The sequence below is a fragment of the Ornithorhynchus anatinus genome, chromosome 2, assembly GCF_004115215.2.
Source record: "Ornithorhynchus anatinus isolate Pmale09 chromosome 2, mOrnAna1.pri.v4, whole genome shotgun sequence".
In the NCBI taxonomy this organism is placed as follows: domain Eukaryota; kingdom Metazoa; phylum Chordata; class Mammalia; order Monotremata; family Ornithorhynchidae; genus Ornithorhynchus; species Ornithorhynchus anatinus.
The window spans coordinates 168,722,304-168,740,103 of NC_041729.1; the positions used below are offsets into that span (position 1 = coordinate 168,722,304).

At 65.1% G+C, this 17,800-nt stretch overlaps 1 protein-coding gene across 11 annotated transcripts in view; it reads left to right on the forward strand.

The window, feature by feature from the left end:
• Nucleotides 1–17,800, forward strand: part of PLEKHA5 (pleckstrin homology domain containing A5) — a 179,494-nt gene that overhangs the window by 76,415 nt on the left and 85,279 nt on the right. For 8 of the 11 annotated variants that reach the window (XM_039911262.1, XM_039911263.1, XM_029053569.2 and 5 more), the window contains 3 exons: nucleotides 6,317–6,400; nucleotides 8,749–8,869; nucleotides 15,211–15,315. In XM_039911262.1, the coding sequence (XP_039767196.1) occupies nucleotides 6,317–6,400; nucleotides 8,749–8,869; nucleotides 15,211–15,315 (310 nt within the window). Of the gene's footprint in view, nucleotides 1–6,316; nucleotides 6,401–6,804; nucleotides 6,843–8,748; nucleotides 8,870–15,210; nucleotides 15,316–17,800 lie in introns of those variants that run through there. The other 3 variants (XM_039911257.1, XM_039911264.1, XM_039911260.1) reach the window with 2 other exon arrangements.

Consider the following 17,800-nt stretch of genomic DNA (forward strand, 5'->3'; position numbering starts at 1 on the left):
CGCGAGGCGTGTGGGCAGGGCCGCTCCCTGGCCCCATCCTTCCGTGAGCCACAAGCTTCCCGTGGGATCGCGGGAGGCGTCTTTCGTGGGCGGGCGGGCGGGCGGACGAGCGGACGGACGGACGGACGGACGGACGGACGGACGGTGGAGAAGCAGATGGCAGAGATGGGTGGTAGAGAGGCAGCGCGGCTCGGTGGCAAGAGCCCGGGCTCGGGAGTCGGAGGTCGTGGGTTCTAATCCCGGCTCCGCCTCTCGTCTGCCGTGCGACCTCTCGGACAGATGACCTGATCTCTCCGTGCCTCAGTGACCCCGTCCGTCAAATGGGGATGAAGACCGTGAGCCCCGCGTGGGACGACCTGCTGACCTCGTATCTACCCCGGCGCTTAGAAGAGTGCCCGGCGCATAATGAGCGCTTCAGAAACGCCACCGTCATCGTCACCGCTAGGGTCGGACGGCCGGACGGCCGGGTGAGCGTTCGGCCGGCCCGCCCGTCGCGTCCCTCCGCGTGACGAGACGGTGGCCCGAGGCGAGGCTCAGCTGGGTCGGAGCCGCGGCGTTGGGAAGCGGTAGGGGGTGGAGCCGCGGAAGGGATCCCGGCGGGAGGCGCGGTCCCGGGGCGGGCAGGGGGTGGGCGGGAGCCATCCATCCCCTCGATTCTGTTTATCGCGATCGGGTCGTCTTGTCTTCCGTCCGTCCGTCTCCCCCGATTAGACCGTGAGCCCGTCACCGGGCAGGGACCGTCTCTGTCCGTGGCCGAACTGGACGTTCCGAGCGCTTAGCGCAGAGCGCCGTGCTGTTGCTGCCGCTGGCGTTTAGTGTCAGTACGTCGCATTAGTATCGACTAATCAAGAGTACCGCTAAATACCGTTCGGTGTCGGCGTGGCTCGGTGGAAGGGGCCCGGGCTCGGGAGTCCGAGGTCACGGGTTCGAATCGCGGCCCTGCCCCTCGCCAGCCGGGTGACCGCGGGCGAGTCGCTTCACTTCTCTGGGCCTCGGTGACCTCATCCGTCGGGTGGGGATTAACCGTGAGCCTCACGTGGGACGACCCGATGACCCCGTCTCTCCCCCGGCGCTCAGAACGGCGCTCTGCAGCCTAGTAAGCGCCTAACAAATACCGACGTCGTCGTCGTCAGTGTAGTGTACAGCGTCAGCGTTCACTGGTCGATGGTGTTGCTGAATTCTGTCGAATAAATGCGTGAGGCACGTGAAGCCCGTCCCCTCCCCTCTCCCCGGGAAGCTCCGTTTGGGCGGGGAACGTGTCCTACCCTTCCCTCCGGCGAGCGCTCGGTAAACACCGTGGGTCGAAATGATAGCGATGGTATTTGTTAAGCGCTTGCTGTGTGACGAGCACCGTCCTAAGCGCCGGGGGAGATGCGGGGTGATCAGGGTGTCCCCCGTGGGGCTCCCGGTCTTCGTCCCCATTTGACAGATGAGGGAGCCGAGGCCCAGAGAGGTGGCGTGACTCGCCCGAGGTCACGCGGCCGCCGAGGGGCGGAGCCGGGATTGGAACCCGTGACCTTCTGACTCCCGAGCCCGGGCTCTTTCCGCCGCCGTGGCACTCAGTACGGCGCCTGGCGCGTATTGAGCCCGTAACGGATATCACGGTTGCCGTCGTCGTCTGCGCCGGCGGCTGTGTGGGACCGGGGCCCGGGTCGCCCCCGGCGCTTCGGCGCGGCGCTCGGCACAGAGTGAGCGTTCAGCGTTAGAGAAGCAGCGCGGCTCGGCGGAGAGAGCCCGGGCTCGGGAGTCGCAGGTCGTGGGTTCGAATCCCGGCCCTGCCCCCCGTCAGCCGTGTGACCGCGGGCGAGTCGCTTCACTTCCCTGGGCCTCGGCCCCCTCGTCCGTAAAATGGGGATTCACCGTGAGCCTCACGGGGCACGGCCCGATGACCCTGTATCTCCCCCAGCGCTTAGAACGCTGCTCTGCCCGTAGGGAGCGCTTACTAGATACCGACATTAAACATCTGCTCCTGGTAATCGTGATCCTCACCGTGGTGTGTGTCAGGATAGTCGCCTTTTCCCCGCACTAATGGCCGGGATAACCAGCGGGACACGGCGCCTCTCCCGCGAGGGACTCACAGTCTCGGGGGGAGGGAGGACGGGCACCGAATCTCCACTGTGCAGACGAGGAGACCGAGGCCCAGAGAAGCGAAGCCACTTGCCCGCGGTCGCCCGGCAGTCACGTGGGGGAACCGGGATCGGAACCCAGGTCCTCCGACTCCCGGGCCCGGCGTCTGACCGACAGATAGGCCGGGCCGCTCGATCCCGTTGTCCTCCCCCATCCACCCGGGGCCGAGCTCGCCACACGGAAGAAGGTGCTGAGGGCTTACTGACGCTCAAACGGTCGTTTATTCGTTCGATCCTATTTGTTTCATTCATCTTCACCGATGGTATCGACGCCTGTCTGCTAGCTTTGTTGTCCGTCTCCCCCCTCCTAGACTGTGAGCCCGTCGGTGGGCCGGGATCGTCTCCGCTCGTTGCCAAATTGTACTTTCCGAGCGCTCGGTACAGTGCTTCGCGCACAGTGAGCGCTCAACAGGTGCGATCGAATGAGTGAACGAGTGAATGAGTTTACCGAGCGCTTACCGTCTGCGGAGCACCGTACTGCAGCGCTTAGGGAGGTACAACTCAGCGGTAAACGGACGCATTCCCTGCCCACAGCGACCTCGGTCGGGGTATTTATCGAGCGGCTCCTACGCGCCGAACGCTGTACTGAGCGCCTGGGAGAGTACGGTGCGGCATTTTTGGCAGACACGTTCCCTGCCCACGCAGTAATAACGGTCGTATTCGTGCAGCGCTGCCCTTCCGCCAAGCAGCGTGCTAGACGCCGGGGCGGATGACGTACCGGATGGGGCTCGGGCCCGGGGGTGGGAAGGTCGTGGGTTCCGATCCCGGTTCCCCCACTTGTCCGCCACCCCTCGTCTGCTGTGTGACCCCGGGCAAGTCACGTCACTTCTCTGGGCCTCAGTTCCCTCATCCGGAAAACGGGGACTCATCCATTCCTTCAGTAGTATTTATCGAGCGCTTACCCTGTGCGGAGCACTGGACTAAGCGCTTGGAACGGAGCCTCCGGGCCCCACGTGGGACGGGGACCGGGTCCCACCCGATTTGGCTGGATCCACCCCGGCGCGTAGTACAGAGCCTGGCACGTAGTTCGGCGACGAACGGTCACCGCTGTCATTATCGTGATCGTGATTCTCGTCGCACCGGCTACTCGTCGGACACGGCCCCCGTCCCGCGCGTCGCCCGAATGCCAGAAGATGCTCGCCGAGGCCACGATTTGGGATTTTAGTGACCCGGTTTCTCTCTCCTATATTTTAACGGAGAAGTGACGCCCTTCCCTCCGGGAATCATCCCCGTTTGAGGACGGACTGTGGAAAGGGGGCAGCCCCGGGCCGACTCTTTTCTCCCGACTTGGAATTCCAGCCGGAGCTCCGGTTTCGAGGGCGGATTTCAAAGTATCGAGTTGCCGCCGGCGAAGCCGCCCACCCGTCGTCGGATTTCCCGGGCGGGGATTCGGGAGGGGCGGCGGCGGGTCTTTAGGAATACTTCGAGGGGCTCCTTTCCGGAAAAAAAAAGGGGGCCAGACGCGCCTCGGCCGGAATCTGGGAACGAGACGTTTCAAAAGCCGTCTTTTTCAATGGGGTTTTCCTCCTGTTTTGGCAGAAAGAAATACATCCGAAGCTTGTTGGGGGGGGGCGGGGGAAGGAGGAGAAGACTAAACTCGTCTCCGGACCGGAAGCTCACAGTAATAATAATGACGTCGGTATCCGTTAAGCGCTCACTATGTGCCGAGCGCCGTTCCAAGCGCTGGGGGGAGATACGGGGCCGTCGGGTCGTCCCGCGTGAGGCTCGCGGTCTTAATCCCCATTTCACAGAGGAGGTCACTGAGGCCCAGCGAAGCGAAGTGACGCGCTCACGGTCACACAGCGGACAGGTGGCGGAGCCGGGGTTCAAACCCGTGACCTCTGACTCCCAAGCCCGGGCTCTTTCCACTGAGCCGCGCTGCTGGCAGGGCACCGTAATAATAACGTTGGTATTTATTAAGCGCTTACTACGCGCAGAGCACCGTTCTGAGCGCCGGGGTAGACACGGGGGGCTCCCGGTCTTCGTCCCCATTTTACAGATGAGGGAGCCGAGGCCCAGAGAAGTGAAGTGACTCGCCCACGGTCACACGGCCGACAAGGGGCAGAGCCGGGAGTCGAACCCGTGAGCCCTGACTCCGAAGCCCGTGCTCTTTCCACCGAGCCGCGCTGCTTCTCAACCCGATTCCCCCGTGTCCCCCCCCAGCGCTTAGAACGGTGCTCTGCACATAGCAAGCGCTTCACAAATACCAACGTTATTATTATTCCCCAAGCCGGGGTAGCTTGTCTCTACCCCGGTGCTTAGCACGGTGCCCGACGCGCAGTAAGCGCCTGACCGATACCGTAACGACTCGGCGACTGGGGGGAGTTCGGGGGCGACGACGGGAGCCCCAGCTCGGGCGACGAAGGGGCCCCCTGAGCAGTCCCGGCTTGATCCCCGGGCGGGTCCAGATAGCGCTCGCGGGTGCGGGAAGCAGCCCGGGCGTGGGAGTCGGGGGTCATGGGTTCGGATCCCGGCTCCGCCGCTTGTCGGCTCTGTGACCGTGGGCGGGTCGCTTCACTTCTCTGGGCCTCACTTACCTCATCTGGAAAACGGGGGTGAAGACCGAGCCCCGCCTGGGACGATCTGATCGCCCTGTATCGGCCCCGGCGCCTAGAACGGCGCCCCGCACGTAGTGAGCGCTCAACGGATACCAACGTCGTTACCGTTATTGTCAGCGTGACTGTTCTGTCGCCGGAAAAGCGTTCACCGTGTCCTCGCTTCCCTGGAAACGCGAAGGCGGGGCGGGAGCCCCGCTCTCCCTCTCCGGGGACGTCGGGGTCCGGGGGAGAGACGGTCTGATTCGGAGGGACGGGGGCGGGAGCGGGCTAGCCGGTCCGGGGGTGTAGGCTCTGTCTTCCGCCGTCCGAGGGGGACTCCGGGGAGAAAGGGCGACGGGGCCCGGCGCCCCGCATCCGGAAAGCGCTCCGTCGATGGGTGTCTGTGACCACCCCCCCCCCCCCCCCGCTTCTCCCTGCCTCGGTCTCCCTCCCTCGAGACCCTCCCGCCCCCGCCGATCCCCGGCTGCCTCGGCTCGGCCTCGGCCCGTGCCCGGACCGGAGCGGCCGCCCCGATGGAGGAGGGAGCCCGGCCCGCTCCGTCCTCATTATTGCGATTGTTGTCGTCGTCGCACTTGGTTCGTTCGTCCGTTCGGTCGTATTCATCGAGCGCTCACGGCGGGCAGAGCGCCGTACCGAGCGCTTGGATGGTGCCGTTCGGCAACAGGTGGAGACGATCCCGGCCCAGCGACGGGCTCGCGGCCTAAAAGACGGGCTCTCTTGTTAATCACTTGCTGCGTATCGAGCATCGTCCCTCGCGCCGGAGAGGGTACGGGAGGAGCCCGGGCTCGGTGGTCAGAGGACCCGGGTTCTAATCCTGGCCCCGCCGCTTGTCTGCCGGGTGACCTCGGGCGGGTCGCTTCACTTCTCCGGGCCCCGGTTCCCTCGTCTGTGGCTCAGTGGAGAGAGCGCGGGCTTGGGAGTCGGAGGTCACGGGTTCGTATCCCAGCCCTGCCCCCCTTGTCAGCTGCGTGACCGTGGGCGAGTCGCTGCGCTTCTCCGAGCCTCGGTTCCCGCATCTGTCAAATGGGGATGAAGACCGTGAGCCTCACGGGGGACCATCTGATGACCCTTTATCTACCCCGAGCGCTTAGAACGGCGCCGCGCACGCGGCGAGCGCTCAACGGATACCGACGTTATTATTAGTAAAAGGGGGATGGAGACCGTGAGTCCCGCGTGGGACGGGGACTGCGTGCAAATCGTTTCGCTTAGTCCGTCCCGGCGCTTGGTACGGTGCCGGACACACAGTTAACGCTTGAAGAATACCCCCCGGCATTTACGCCTATATATTTCACTGATCTATTTATTCACTCACGTGGATTACTGTGCGTCTCCCCCTCCAGACTGTGAGCTCGTTGCGGGCTGGGAATGTCTGGGTTTTTTTGGGTTTTTTTTTGTTCTCTTGGATACTCCCAAGCGCTCCGTACGGTGCTTTGCACACAGTGAGCGCTCAATGAGTACGGTTGAACGAATGAATGGAAGATTATTTCGTTCTATCTTTTATTGTCTCATTATTCGTTTCTGTTCCATTCTTAGCTGTTATTTTATGATATCGAAATTATCATCGCCTGCCGGAAATGGTCCGGCCCCGGGGGCAAGGGGATGCCGAACTGTGTTTCTCTTCCGTCCTTGCAGTCACAATGATCGGAAGGTGAGCTGCAGGCATCCGATCTCCGGCCAGCCCTCCCAGGACAACTGTATCTTCGTCGTCAGTGAGCAGTAAGTTTCCCCCTCCCATCCCCGGAGCGCCCGTGTCGACGTCTGTCATCCTCTCCGTTTGCATCACTGCCTGTCTCCCCCACTCCCTCGGGCTCTAAGCTCTACGTTTGGGGCAGGGAATGGCCCCGCTTATTGTTGAATTGTACTCTCCCGAGCGCTCAGTACGGCGCCGGGAGGAGCGGCGCGGCCTAGTGGCGAGAGCCCGGGCTTGGGAGTCGGAGGTCACGGGTTCTGATCCCGGCTCTGCCGCTCGTCAGCTGTGAGACCCTGAGCGGATGGCTTCGCTTCGCCGCGCCTCAGTGACCTCATCCGTAAATTGGGGACGAGGACCGTGAGCCCCAGGTGGGACCACCCGATGACCTTGGATCTCCCCCGGTGCTTAGAAGGGTGCTTGGCACACTGTAAGCGCCTAACGGATGCCATCGTCATCATCCAGTAAGCGGTAAGCGCTCGGTAAATACAAGCGAAGGAAAGCGAGTGGCCAGATGGGCCCGGAGTCGGAGTTTCGCCTCCGTTTCTCTGTCGCCCGGCCCCGTGCTAAACGCTGGGGTGGATGTCAGATGAACAGAGAAGCTGCGCGGCCTGCGGGGGGAGAGCCCGGGCCCGGGATTCGCTGGATCTGGAGGCTCGGGCCGCGCCGCGGGGCTCCAGCCTTTGAAGAAATGAATAAGTGAGGGATTTACGGGATAGAATTTAGAGCCCCGTCCCTACGTGCCGTGGGATCGGGACGGGAGAGAATACGGAGCGTCCGGCGGTCACGGATGGCCGGGGCGCGTGGACGACGCGGACGGGCGGGCGGGCGGGCGGGCGGGCCGGCTGGGGAACGGAGGGTTTCGTCGGGGAAGGCCTCTTGGAGGAGACGGGACTGGGAGCCCGTCGTTGGGTAGGGACGGTCTCTATCTGTTGCCGAGTTGTACTTTCCGAGCGCTTAGTACAGCGCTCTGCACACTAAGCGCTCGGTAGCGCGGCTCGGCGGAAGGAGCCCGGGCCCGGGAGTCAGAGGTCATGGGTTCAAAGGCCGGCTCTGCCGCTCGTCAGCCGTGCGACCGTGGGCGGGTCGCTTCACTTGGCTGGGCCTCAGTTCCCTCCTCTGTCAAATGGGGATGAAGACCGTGAGCCTCACGGGGGACCCACCCGATCACCCTGTATCCACCCCAGCGCTTCGAACAGTGCTCTGCGCGTGGGAAGCGCTCGACAAATACCAACGTCATGAAATCATAGTGACGCTTGGAAGATGGAGAGACAGCGGGGGTCTGGCATCAGTGGACGGGGAGAGAGTTCCAGCCACGGGGAGGACGCGGGAAAGGGGTCGGCGGCGAGGTAGACGGGTCAGTCTGTCGGTCGGTTACTTTTATCGCTGACTCGAGGGTGAGCCTGTGCATTCAGCGGTATCTGTTGAGCGCCTACTACGTGCAGAGCGGTGTACTGAGCGCTCGGGCTGGACGATCGGGCACCCGACAGAGACCGACGCCGCCCGTTGACGGGCTCACAGCCGAGTCCGTTGCGGGGCAGGGATCGTCTCTCCCCGTCGCCGAGTCGCACTTGCCGCCGAGCGCCCGGCCCGGGGCCCCGCACGCGGTGGGTGCTCAGTAAGCACGATCGAGTGACTGAATCTATCGAGCGCTTACTGCGGGCGGGGCACCGTACCGAGCGCCTGGGGAGAGGACGGTAGGACAGACGCATTCCCCGCCCACAGAGAGCTTAGAGGGGGAGACAGACGTAACAACAGTGATCTCGGTATCCGTTGAGCGCTCACCCTGCGCGGGACGCCGTTCTGAGCGCCGGGGTAGACGCGGGGGGATCGGGTCGTCCCACGCGAGGCTCCCGGTCGATCCCCGCTTTCCCGACGAGGGAACCGAGGCCCGGAGAAGCGAAGCGACTCGCTCAGGGTCACGCGGCTGGCGAGTGGCCGAGCCGACATTCGAACCCATGACCCCCGACTCCCAAGCCCGGGCTCTTTCCGCTGCGCCACGCGGCTTCTCGCGCGACTCGACTATGAACGGCGGACGTGGCCGTGAGCGCTGTGAGGCGGGGGGGGGGGGGGGGGGGGCGGGGGAGCGAAGGGCCGCGGACGGGAGCGGGAGAAGAGGAGAGGGGGGCTTAATCGGGGGAGGCTTCCCGGAGGAGGCGGGCCTCCGGTAAGGCTCCGGAGGGAGGGGAGAGGACCCGTCCGCGGGATCTGAGGCGGGAGGGGGCCTTCCGGGGGGGGGGGGGGGGGGGGAGGGAGGAGGGGGGGAGGGAGGGGAGGCGGGAGGGGGCGAGCCGACGGGGGCGCCGCGAGGAGGGAGGGCCCCCGGGGGCCACCGGCCGCCCGCCCGGCGCGGCGCTCTGACCCGCTGCTCTTCCAGGTCGGCCCCCACCATGACCTCGGACGAGAAGAAGGAGCGGCCCGTCGGCCTCCTCGGCGAAGCCTCCAGCTACGACCCCAGCTCGGACTACGCCGCCCATCCGGTCGGCCCCGTGGCCAGGGTGAGTCGCCCTCCGCGTCCCGGGCCCGTCGGGGTCGGGGGGTCCCGATGCCGGCCCCGCCGCCTGTCGGCCGGGTGACCCGGGGAGAGCCCCTTGGCTTCCCCGGGCCCCGTTGGCCTCGCCCGGAGAACGGGGGTGGAGACCGCGAGCCCCCCGCGGGACGGGGACCGCGTCCCATCCGACCCCGCCGGGATCCGCCGCGGCGCTCGACGGGCGCCGCCGGAGGGGGTCGGGGGGAGGAGGGCGAGACCGGGGGCGTGGCCTCCCTCTTCCCGCCGGGCCCGTTCGGGGCTCGGCGCGCCCCCGGGGCGTCCGGTGGGCCGCTCGGTCGATCCCGTCCATTTAGCGCGTGATGGCGATGACGGTGTCCGTCGAGCGCCTAAATACGAACCAACGGCGGCGGGACCGAGGGAGCCGGGGATGCGGGGAGCGAACCCTGGAGGCGGAAGACCGGCGCGGCTCAGCGGAAGGAGCCCGGGCCTGGGAGTCGGAGGTCAGGGGTTCCAATCCCGGCTCCGCCCCTCGTCGGCCGTGTGACCGCGGGCGAGTCCCTCCGCTTCTCTGGGCCTCGGTTCCCTCATCTGGAAAATGGGGATTGAAACCGTGAGCCCCGCCTGGGACGATCCGATCGCCCTGTAACTCCCCCGGCGCTTAGGACGGCGGTCCGCACGTAGTGAGCGCTTAGCAGATACCGACGTCATCACCGTTAAGACGTCGGTCGGTCGCCTCTTTCGAGCGCTCACCGTGGGCGGAACGCCGTGCGCTGAGCGCTCGGGGATGTATGCTGTAAGGTTATAGCAGACGCGTCCGTTCGTTCGCTGGTACTTACCGAGCGCTTACTGTGTGCGGGGCACGGGGCTGAGCGCTTGGAATGGACAGATGGGTCCAACTGGCCGACGGTCTAGAGGGGGAGGCGGGCGTGAATAGAAAGCGGTGCATGACAGATATGGCCGGAGGCGGTGGGGGGCCGGGAGGGGGGTGGATAGAGGGAGCGGGTCGGGGGGGGGGGGACGCGGGAGAAGGGAGCTGAGTCGGGGAAGGCTTCCTGGAGGAGGCGGGCTCGTAGACTCCGGCCAGGCGGGCGGGGGGCGGAGCGCGCCTCTCTCTCCTCTCGGATCCGCCCGACGGGATGCGCGTCCCTTCCCCGGGGGCCGTCTTGGGCGGGGAAGGCGTCTCCCGACTCTGCCGGGGTGTCCTCTCCCGGGAACCCGGTGGAGTGCCTCGCACAGAGCAAGCGCTCGATACGATACGATCGAGGGGACGGATGATGACGATGATGATGATGATGACGATACCGACGGTGGTATCCGTTAAGCGCTCACTCTGCGCGGAGCACCGTTCTAAGCGCCGGGGGAGACGCGGGATCATCGGGTTGTCCCGGGGCGGGGGGGCTCGCGGTCTTCACCCCCGCTTTCCGGAGGGGGTATCCGAGGCCCAGAGAAGCGAAGCGACTCGCCCGCGGTCACGCGGCCGACGGGCGGCAGGGCCGGGATCCGGACCCGTGACCTCCGACGCCCAAGCCCGGCCTCTTTCCGCCGGGTCACGCCGAACGATCGAATGACCTCGGTTCCGAAGGAATGCGGGGGGCGGAGGGGCAACCGTGCTGCCAGATCGGGATTCTGAGGGGGAGTCACCGGATCCGTCCGTCGTTACGGCGTAGTCTCCCAAGCGCTCGGTACGGGGGGCCTCGCACGCGATGAGCGCTCAGTGACGCGATCGGAACGCGGCCGGATTTGTCGGGAAGCGGCGCGGTCTAGCGGGGGGACGACGACGACCACCTGAGGCTGATTGTCAGAGGCTCCGAGTTCTAACCCCGGCGCCGCCTCCTACCCGCCGGGCGACCTCGGCCGAGTCGCCTCACTTCTCCGAGCCTCGGTTTCCCCGTCCCTAAAATGGGGATTTCCAGACCGGGAGCCCCGGGTGAGACGGGGACCGCGTCCGACCCGGTCGCCCTCCGTCCACCCCAGTGCTCAGTACAGTGCTGGGCACCCGGTACGAGCGCTTCACGGATGCGACGGCTATCAGGTTTAGCGCGACCTGGCGAAGGCTCTGCGATTTATCGGTACTCATTAGTTTATCGTCGCTTCCTCCGTGCCGCTTTTGAAACGGGTGCCTTGTAAGAAGAAGAAGATGGATTTACCTACCTGGGGAGGTGACGTGATGGAAGAGCCCTGGGCCCGGAAGCCGGAGGTCCCGGGTTCGAGTCGCGGCTCAGGCCCCCGTTCGCCGTGTGGCTTCGGGCGAGTCACTTAACCTTCCCGTGCCTCAGTTTCTCCCACTGTAAATTGGGAGCTAATACCCGAACCCTACCTCTCGGGGGTGTGGTGAGGAAAAAATATCTAGATAATTGACTTCAGATGCTTTTGAAGAAGCAACATGGCGTGGTGGGTGCGGCCTGGGCCCGGGGGTCGGAAGGTCAGGGGTTCTAATGCCGACTCCTCCTCTTGCGTGCCGTGTCACCTTGGCCAGGTCACTTCACTTCTCCGTGCCTCAGTTCCCTCGTCTGTCAGATACGGGGACGGTTTCCAACCCGATCATCTGGTGTCGTCTACCGTCGTCGTCATTATTACCGTCCACCTGGAATATGGGGTGGGACCGCAGCTCGTTGCCCCGCACGCAGTCGGTGCTGCGTAAAGACTGCCGACGGATCGATCGATTAGACTCCGGAACTGACTCGAAACTTTCCAGCGTTTCTAGGCATAACTATGATGACAATACTCTTGATATCCGTTAAGCGCTTACTATGTGCAGAGCACTGTTCTAAGCCCCCGGGGGGGGGGGGGGGGGGACGACGGCGACGGCACAAGGTGATCAGGTTGTCCCACGTGGGGCTCACAGTCTTCATCCCCGTTTCACGGACGAGGTCGCTGAGGCACCGCGAAGCGAAGCGATTCTCCCGGGGTCGCGCAGCGGACGGGTGGCGGAGCCGGCATTCGAACCCATGACCTCTGACTCCCAAGCCCGGGCTCTTTCCGCTGAGCCGCGCTGGCTCGCGGTAACTCGGGGAGTTGGCACCTTTCTCGCCGAGAAGGTGGCGGCGAGGCGACCGCCCTGACCTGAATATCCCGTGTGCCCGAGGAACTCTTAGTAACGGGGAGAACTGTGGCGTTTCTAAAGCGCTTGCCTCACGCCCCTCCCCGCTCTGAATCCTGGGGGCGACACGGGGAACGTCAGAGCGGACGCGGTTCCCCGTCCCGCCCGGGGCTGACGGTCTGGGCGGGAGGGACAGCCGGCGCCGAACCCCCGCGTTAAGAGTGACGACGGTATCCGTTAAGCGCTCCCTGTGCGCCGAGCACCGTTCCGAGCGCCGGGGTAGACGCGAGGTCGGCGGCTTGTCCCACGCGGGGCTCACGGTCTCCATCCCCATTTTCCGGATGAGGGCACCGAGGCGCAGAGAAGTGAGGGGACCCGGCCAGGGTCGCCCGGCAGGCAGGCAGGCAGGCGGCGGACCCGGGATTAGAACCCACGACCCCTGGCTCCCAAACCCGGGCTCTTGCCACCGGGCCGCGCCGCTTCTCGGTGAAGGAGCGGAAACAGATGAGGAAACGGAGTCCCAGAGAAGGGTTAACGGTCACGGTATTCGCTGAGGACTTGGTGTGTTCGGCCTGGCTCAGCGGAAGGAGCCCGGACTTGGGAGTCGGCGGTCGTGGGTTCGAATCCCGGCTCCGCCGCCCGCCAGCCGCGTGACCTCGGGCGAGTCGCTTCACTTCTCTGGGCCTCAGCTCCCTCGTCTCTGAAACGGCAGAGATGTTGTTAGAGTTGGAGAAGCAGCGTGGCTCAGCGGAAAGAGCACGGCCTTTGGAGTCAGAGTCCACGGGCTCGAATCCCGGCTCGGCCGCTCGTCAGCCGTGTGACTTTGGGCGAGTCGCTTCACTTCTCCGTGCCTCGGTGACCTCATCTGTAAAATGGGGATTAAGCCCGCGAGCCCCACGTGGGACGACCCGATTCCCCCGTGACTACCCCGGCGCTCGGAACGGTGCTCGGCACGTAGTAGGCGCTTAACGGGATACCAGCATCATTAATCATCAGAACGGGGACTAAGCCCGCGAGCCCCACGTGGGACGACCCGATGACCCCGTATCCGCCTCGGTGTTTCCAACGGCGCGTGGCACCTGGTCGGCGCTTAACAAATACCGTCGTCCTTATCGTTGTCGCCGAACACCTCCTGGGCCCAGAGCGCCGTACCGACTGCTTGGGAGAATGCCGGCTACTGGCGAGACGCCGTCGGTCCCGTCGGGGTGTTTCCGGCGGCGGGGGGGGGGGGGGGGCGGACGCGCACAGGGACGGCGGGTCCGGGCAGAAGGGAGCGGGAGATCCCGGGGGGGATGACACGGAGGTGTCCGTCCCCTCGATTCTGTTTATCGCGCTTATGTTATCTTGTTTTCGTCCGTCCGTCTCCCCCGATTAGACCGTGCGCCCGGCACCGGGCGGGGACCGTCTCTGTCTGTTGCCGAATTGCCCATTCCAAGCGCTCGGTACAGTGCTCTGCACGTAGTGAGCGCTTAACGAATGCTATTGATTGAACCCCCAAAAACGAGCCTCCGGGGGTCCCCCGGGCCGATGACGCCCATCGTCTTCGTCTCCCTCCCCCTCGTCGACCTCGCCGTCGTCGTCGTCGTCGGAACGGGAGCGGGTACCGATAATGATAATGATGATGGTATCTGTTAATAACGTTGGTATTTGTTAAGCGCTTGCTATGTGCCAAGCAAATTTCTAAGCACCGGGGTAGATACCGGGTCATCGGGTCGTCCCGCGTGAGGCTCACGGTCCTCGTCCCCATTCGACGGATGAGGTCGCTGAGGCCCCGGGGGGCGGCTTGCCCGAAGTCGCCCAGCCGACGGGTGGCGGAGCCGGGGTTAGAACCCGTGACCCCGACTCCTCCGCCCGGGCTCTTCCCACTGGGCCGCGCCGCTTCTCTGTTCTAAACGCTTATTACGTGCCAAGCACCGTTCTCAGCAATGAGGTGGATGCACGTAATCGGGTTGTCCCACGTGGGGCTCGCGGTCTTCATCCCCGTTTTCCAGACGAGGGAACCGAGGCCCAGAGGAGCGAAGTGGCTTGCCCAAAGTCACCCAGCCGACGGGTGGCGGAGCCGGGAGAAGCGAAGCGACTCGCCCGAGGTCACGCAGCAGAAGAGTGGCGGAGCGGGATCGGAACCCAAATCCTCCGACTCCCAAGCCCGCGCTCTCGCCACCGGGCCGGGCCGCCTCTCTTAGTAATTGTGGCGCTCGTTAAGCGCTCGCCGTGCGCCGGGCACTGTACTAAGCGCCGGGGCGGATACGGGCAAATCGGGTCGGACGCAGTCCCCGTCCCACGTGGGGCTCGCCGTCTCAGTCCCCATTTTCCGGGGGAGGGAACCGAGGCACGGAGCAGTGAAGCGACTTGCCCCGCAGACGAGCGACAGAGCCGGGAATCAGAACCCAGGTCCTTCTGACCCCCGGGCCCGGGCTCTAGCCACTAGGCCACGCTGCTTCTAACGAGCGCTCAGTCGGGGCCCGACACCGTGTGAAGCGTCGGGAGCGGATAGAGGATCATCAGGTAGGACCCGAAGCCCCTTGGACCCTCCCGCCGGGTCCTGGCCGGCAGAGTTCGGAGGATAAGAAGTAATAATAATAATAATAATAATAATAATAATAACGGCGTCCGTTAAGCGCTCACTACGTGCCGAGCACCGTTCTGAGCGCTGGGGTAGACACGGGCGAGTGGGGCCGTCCCACGTGGGGCTCCCGGTCTTCATCCGCGTTTCCCAGATGAGGTCGCTGAGGCCCCGAGAGGTGAAGTGACTCGCCCAGAGTCGCCCAGCTGATAGATAAAGTGGCGGAGCGGGGATTCGAACCCATGACCTCTGACGCCCAGTGAGCTCTTTCCAGTGAGCTCCTCCTCAGATATTTAAGCGCTTACTGCGTGCAGAGCCCTGTTCTGAGCGCCGCGGTAGAGACGGGGTGATCAGGCCGTCCCACGTGAGGCTCACGGTCAATCCCCGATCTACGGGTGAGGTCACTGGGGCCCGGAGAAGCGACGCGACTCGCCCAGAGCCCCAAAGCCGCCGGGCGGCGGAGCCCCGGCGTTCGAACCCGTGGCCTCCGACTCCGAAGCCCGGGCTCTCTCCACCGAGCCGCGCCGCTTCCCTGTGAAACGGCCGAAACGGCGAAGCGGATGTGGGGACGGGACGGGACGGGACGGGACGGCCGAGCGCGGCGGGCGCTCCCTCTCCCGGGGGGGCGGGCGGGCGGGCGGGCGGGCCGACGCGGCGGGCGGGCGGGCGGGCGGGGCGGGGGCCCCGAGCCGGACGCGTCCACGCCCGCTAACCCTGCATTTTCTAACCGATTTCGTCCATCCAGTCATCCCGGTCTTCCAAAAAGGTTCATAATTTCGGGAAGAGGTCCAACTCCATCAAACGGAACCCTAACGCCCCCGTGGTCAGACGAGGTTGGCTCTACAAGCAGGTACCCCCTTTCCTCTTCCCCTTCCCCGGGCGAGGGGGGCGTCCGGGGCCGGCCCCGACCGGGCCGTCGCCCCCCGGGGCCGGGGGGGCGGGGGGGGGGGGGCGGTGGTCGCGCGGTCGCGGCCACCGGCGCCGGGAGGGAAACGGAGGCGGGGCGGTTGGGGGCGCGCGGGGGACCGTCCGCCCCTCTCGGGGGGCCTCTCCTCTTCCCCCACCCCCTTCCGCGTCGCCCTGACTCGCTCCTTTAAATCCTCCCTCCTCCCAACCCCTCGCCGCCTCTGTCCCTAAACGCCATTTTGCTCCCGTCTTGGTCCGTCCGGCTCCCCCAGCTAGACCGTGAGCCCGTCGGGGGGCGGGAATCGCCTCTCTCCGTTGCCGACCTGGCCGTCCCGAGCGCTCGGGACGGTGCTCTGCCCACAGTAAGCGCTCGGTAGATACTGTCGAATGAACGAGTGCGTAGTTCCGTTAATGAGCGCCTCCCGCCGCGGACCGTGAGGTCGCTGTGGGGAGAGCCCGGATCCGTCCGTCGCCCGGTACGGCGCCCTGCACGTGGTGAGCGCCGAATGGACGCGGTCGAGGGGATGGGTGGGTGAGAGGAGCAGCGAGGCTCGGCGGCGAGAGCCCGGGCCTGGGAGCCGGGGGTCGGGGGTTCGGATCCCGGCTCCGCCCCTTGTCGGCGCCGTGACCGTGGGCGAGTCACCTCACTCCTCTGGGCCTCGGTTACCTCGTCTGGAAAACGAGGATTAACCGTGAGCCTCACGGGGGACGGCCCGGTGACCCGGTATCTCCCCCAGCGGCCGGGGCGGTGCCGGGCACCTAGCGAGCGCTTAACCAATACCAGCGTCGTCGTACCGCAGCCTCCCGAGCACTCAGCCCAGAGCTCTGCGCGCTGTAAGTGCTTAACGAACGGTAACCTCACGATGGTATCCGTTAAGGGCTTCCCGAGTGCCGGGCACCGTTCCCAACGCCGGGGTAGATGCAAGGCGATCGGGTCGTCCCACGTGGGGCTCGCAGTCTTAACCCCCGTTTTACAGACGGGGGAACTGAGGCCCGGCCAAGTGAGGCGGCTTGCCCGAGGTCACCCGGCGGAGACGGGATTAGAACCCACGACCTCTGACTCTGCAGTCCCAGCTCTGGCCACGAAGCCACGCTGCTTCAGTAGGATTGAGTGAGTGAGTGAGTGAGTGAGTGAATGAATGAATGAGTGAATATCATACTCTCCCAAGCACTCAGGACAGTGCTCGGCACACACAGTAAGCGCTCAGTGAATACGGCCGACTGACCGACCGTCTCCCGACCCCCAGCTCCCCCGCCCCGAGCCCCGTCACACAGACGGGGACCGTCTGAGTTGCCGCATGGAGTCGCCGGATGGACCCCTCGGGGCAACTCTCTCTGTGGCCCAGTTGTCCCTATCCGAGCGCTCGGTCCGGCGCTCTGCGCCTAGTGGGCGCTCAGTACGCACTATAACAATGTCGGTGTCTGTTGAGCAGTACCAACATTATTATTAAGCGCTTACTACGTGCAGAGCACCGTTCTAAGCGCTGGGGTGGACGCGGGGGAGTCGGGTCGTCCCACGTGGGGCCCGCGCTCTTAATCCCCATTTTACGGACGAGGGAACCGAGGCCCGGAGAAGTGAAGTGACCCGCCCGCGGTCGCACGGCCGACGGGTGGCCGAGCCGGGACTCGAACCCATGACCTCTGACTCCGGAGCCCGGGCTCTTTCCGCTGAGCCACGCTGCTTCTCCCACGAACGAGTGGACGCGTGACCCCCGTCTGCCACCAGATGACCTCACGACCCTCAGACCCGGACCGGATCCCCTAAACCGCACTTCGCCTCTCTGTGCCTCAGTGACCTCATCCGTAAAACGGGGATTAACTGTGAGCCTCACGTGGGACAGCATGCTTATCCTGTATCTCCCCCAGCGCTTAGAACAGTGCTCTGCACATAGTGAGCGCTTAACGAGCACCGACATTATTAGACCGGGCCGGAGGGGGTCGAGGGTCTGAAGGGAAAGGCCGGCGAGCGGCCGCCCGACCTCGGTCGTCCCGGCCGGAGCCGTCAGGGTGGGCCCTGGGACCCTCTGAGATCGATCGATCGATCGATCGATCGATCGGTCTTACGTATTGAGCGTTTAATGCGGGACGAGTACTGTACTGAGCACCTGGGAGAGTACGGGGTAGCTGAATTCATTCGGTCGTATTTACCGAGCGCTCACTGTGCGCAGAGCGCGGCACTAAGCACCGGTGGGGAGACTCGATCGGGTTGTCCCACGTGGGGCTCACGGTCTTCCGTTCGGCCGTGTTCACTGAGCGCTGACCGTGTGCAGAGCGCTGTACTGAGCGCTCGGGGGGGTACCCTACAGCAGCAGTAAAACAGACACACTCTCTACCGTCTGCGTATAGTGTCGCGTCGGCCCCTCCCAAGAGCTTAGGCCAGTCTCTGCACCCAAAAAGTGCTCGATGAATTCCGTAGTGTTTCTCGAGCG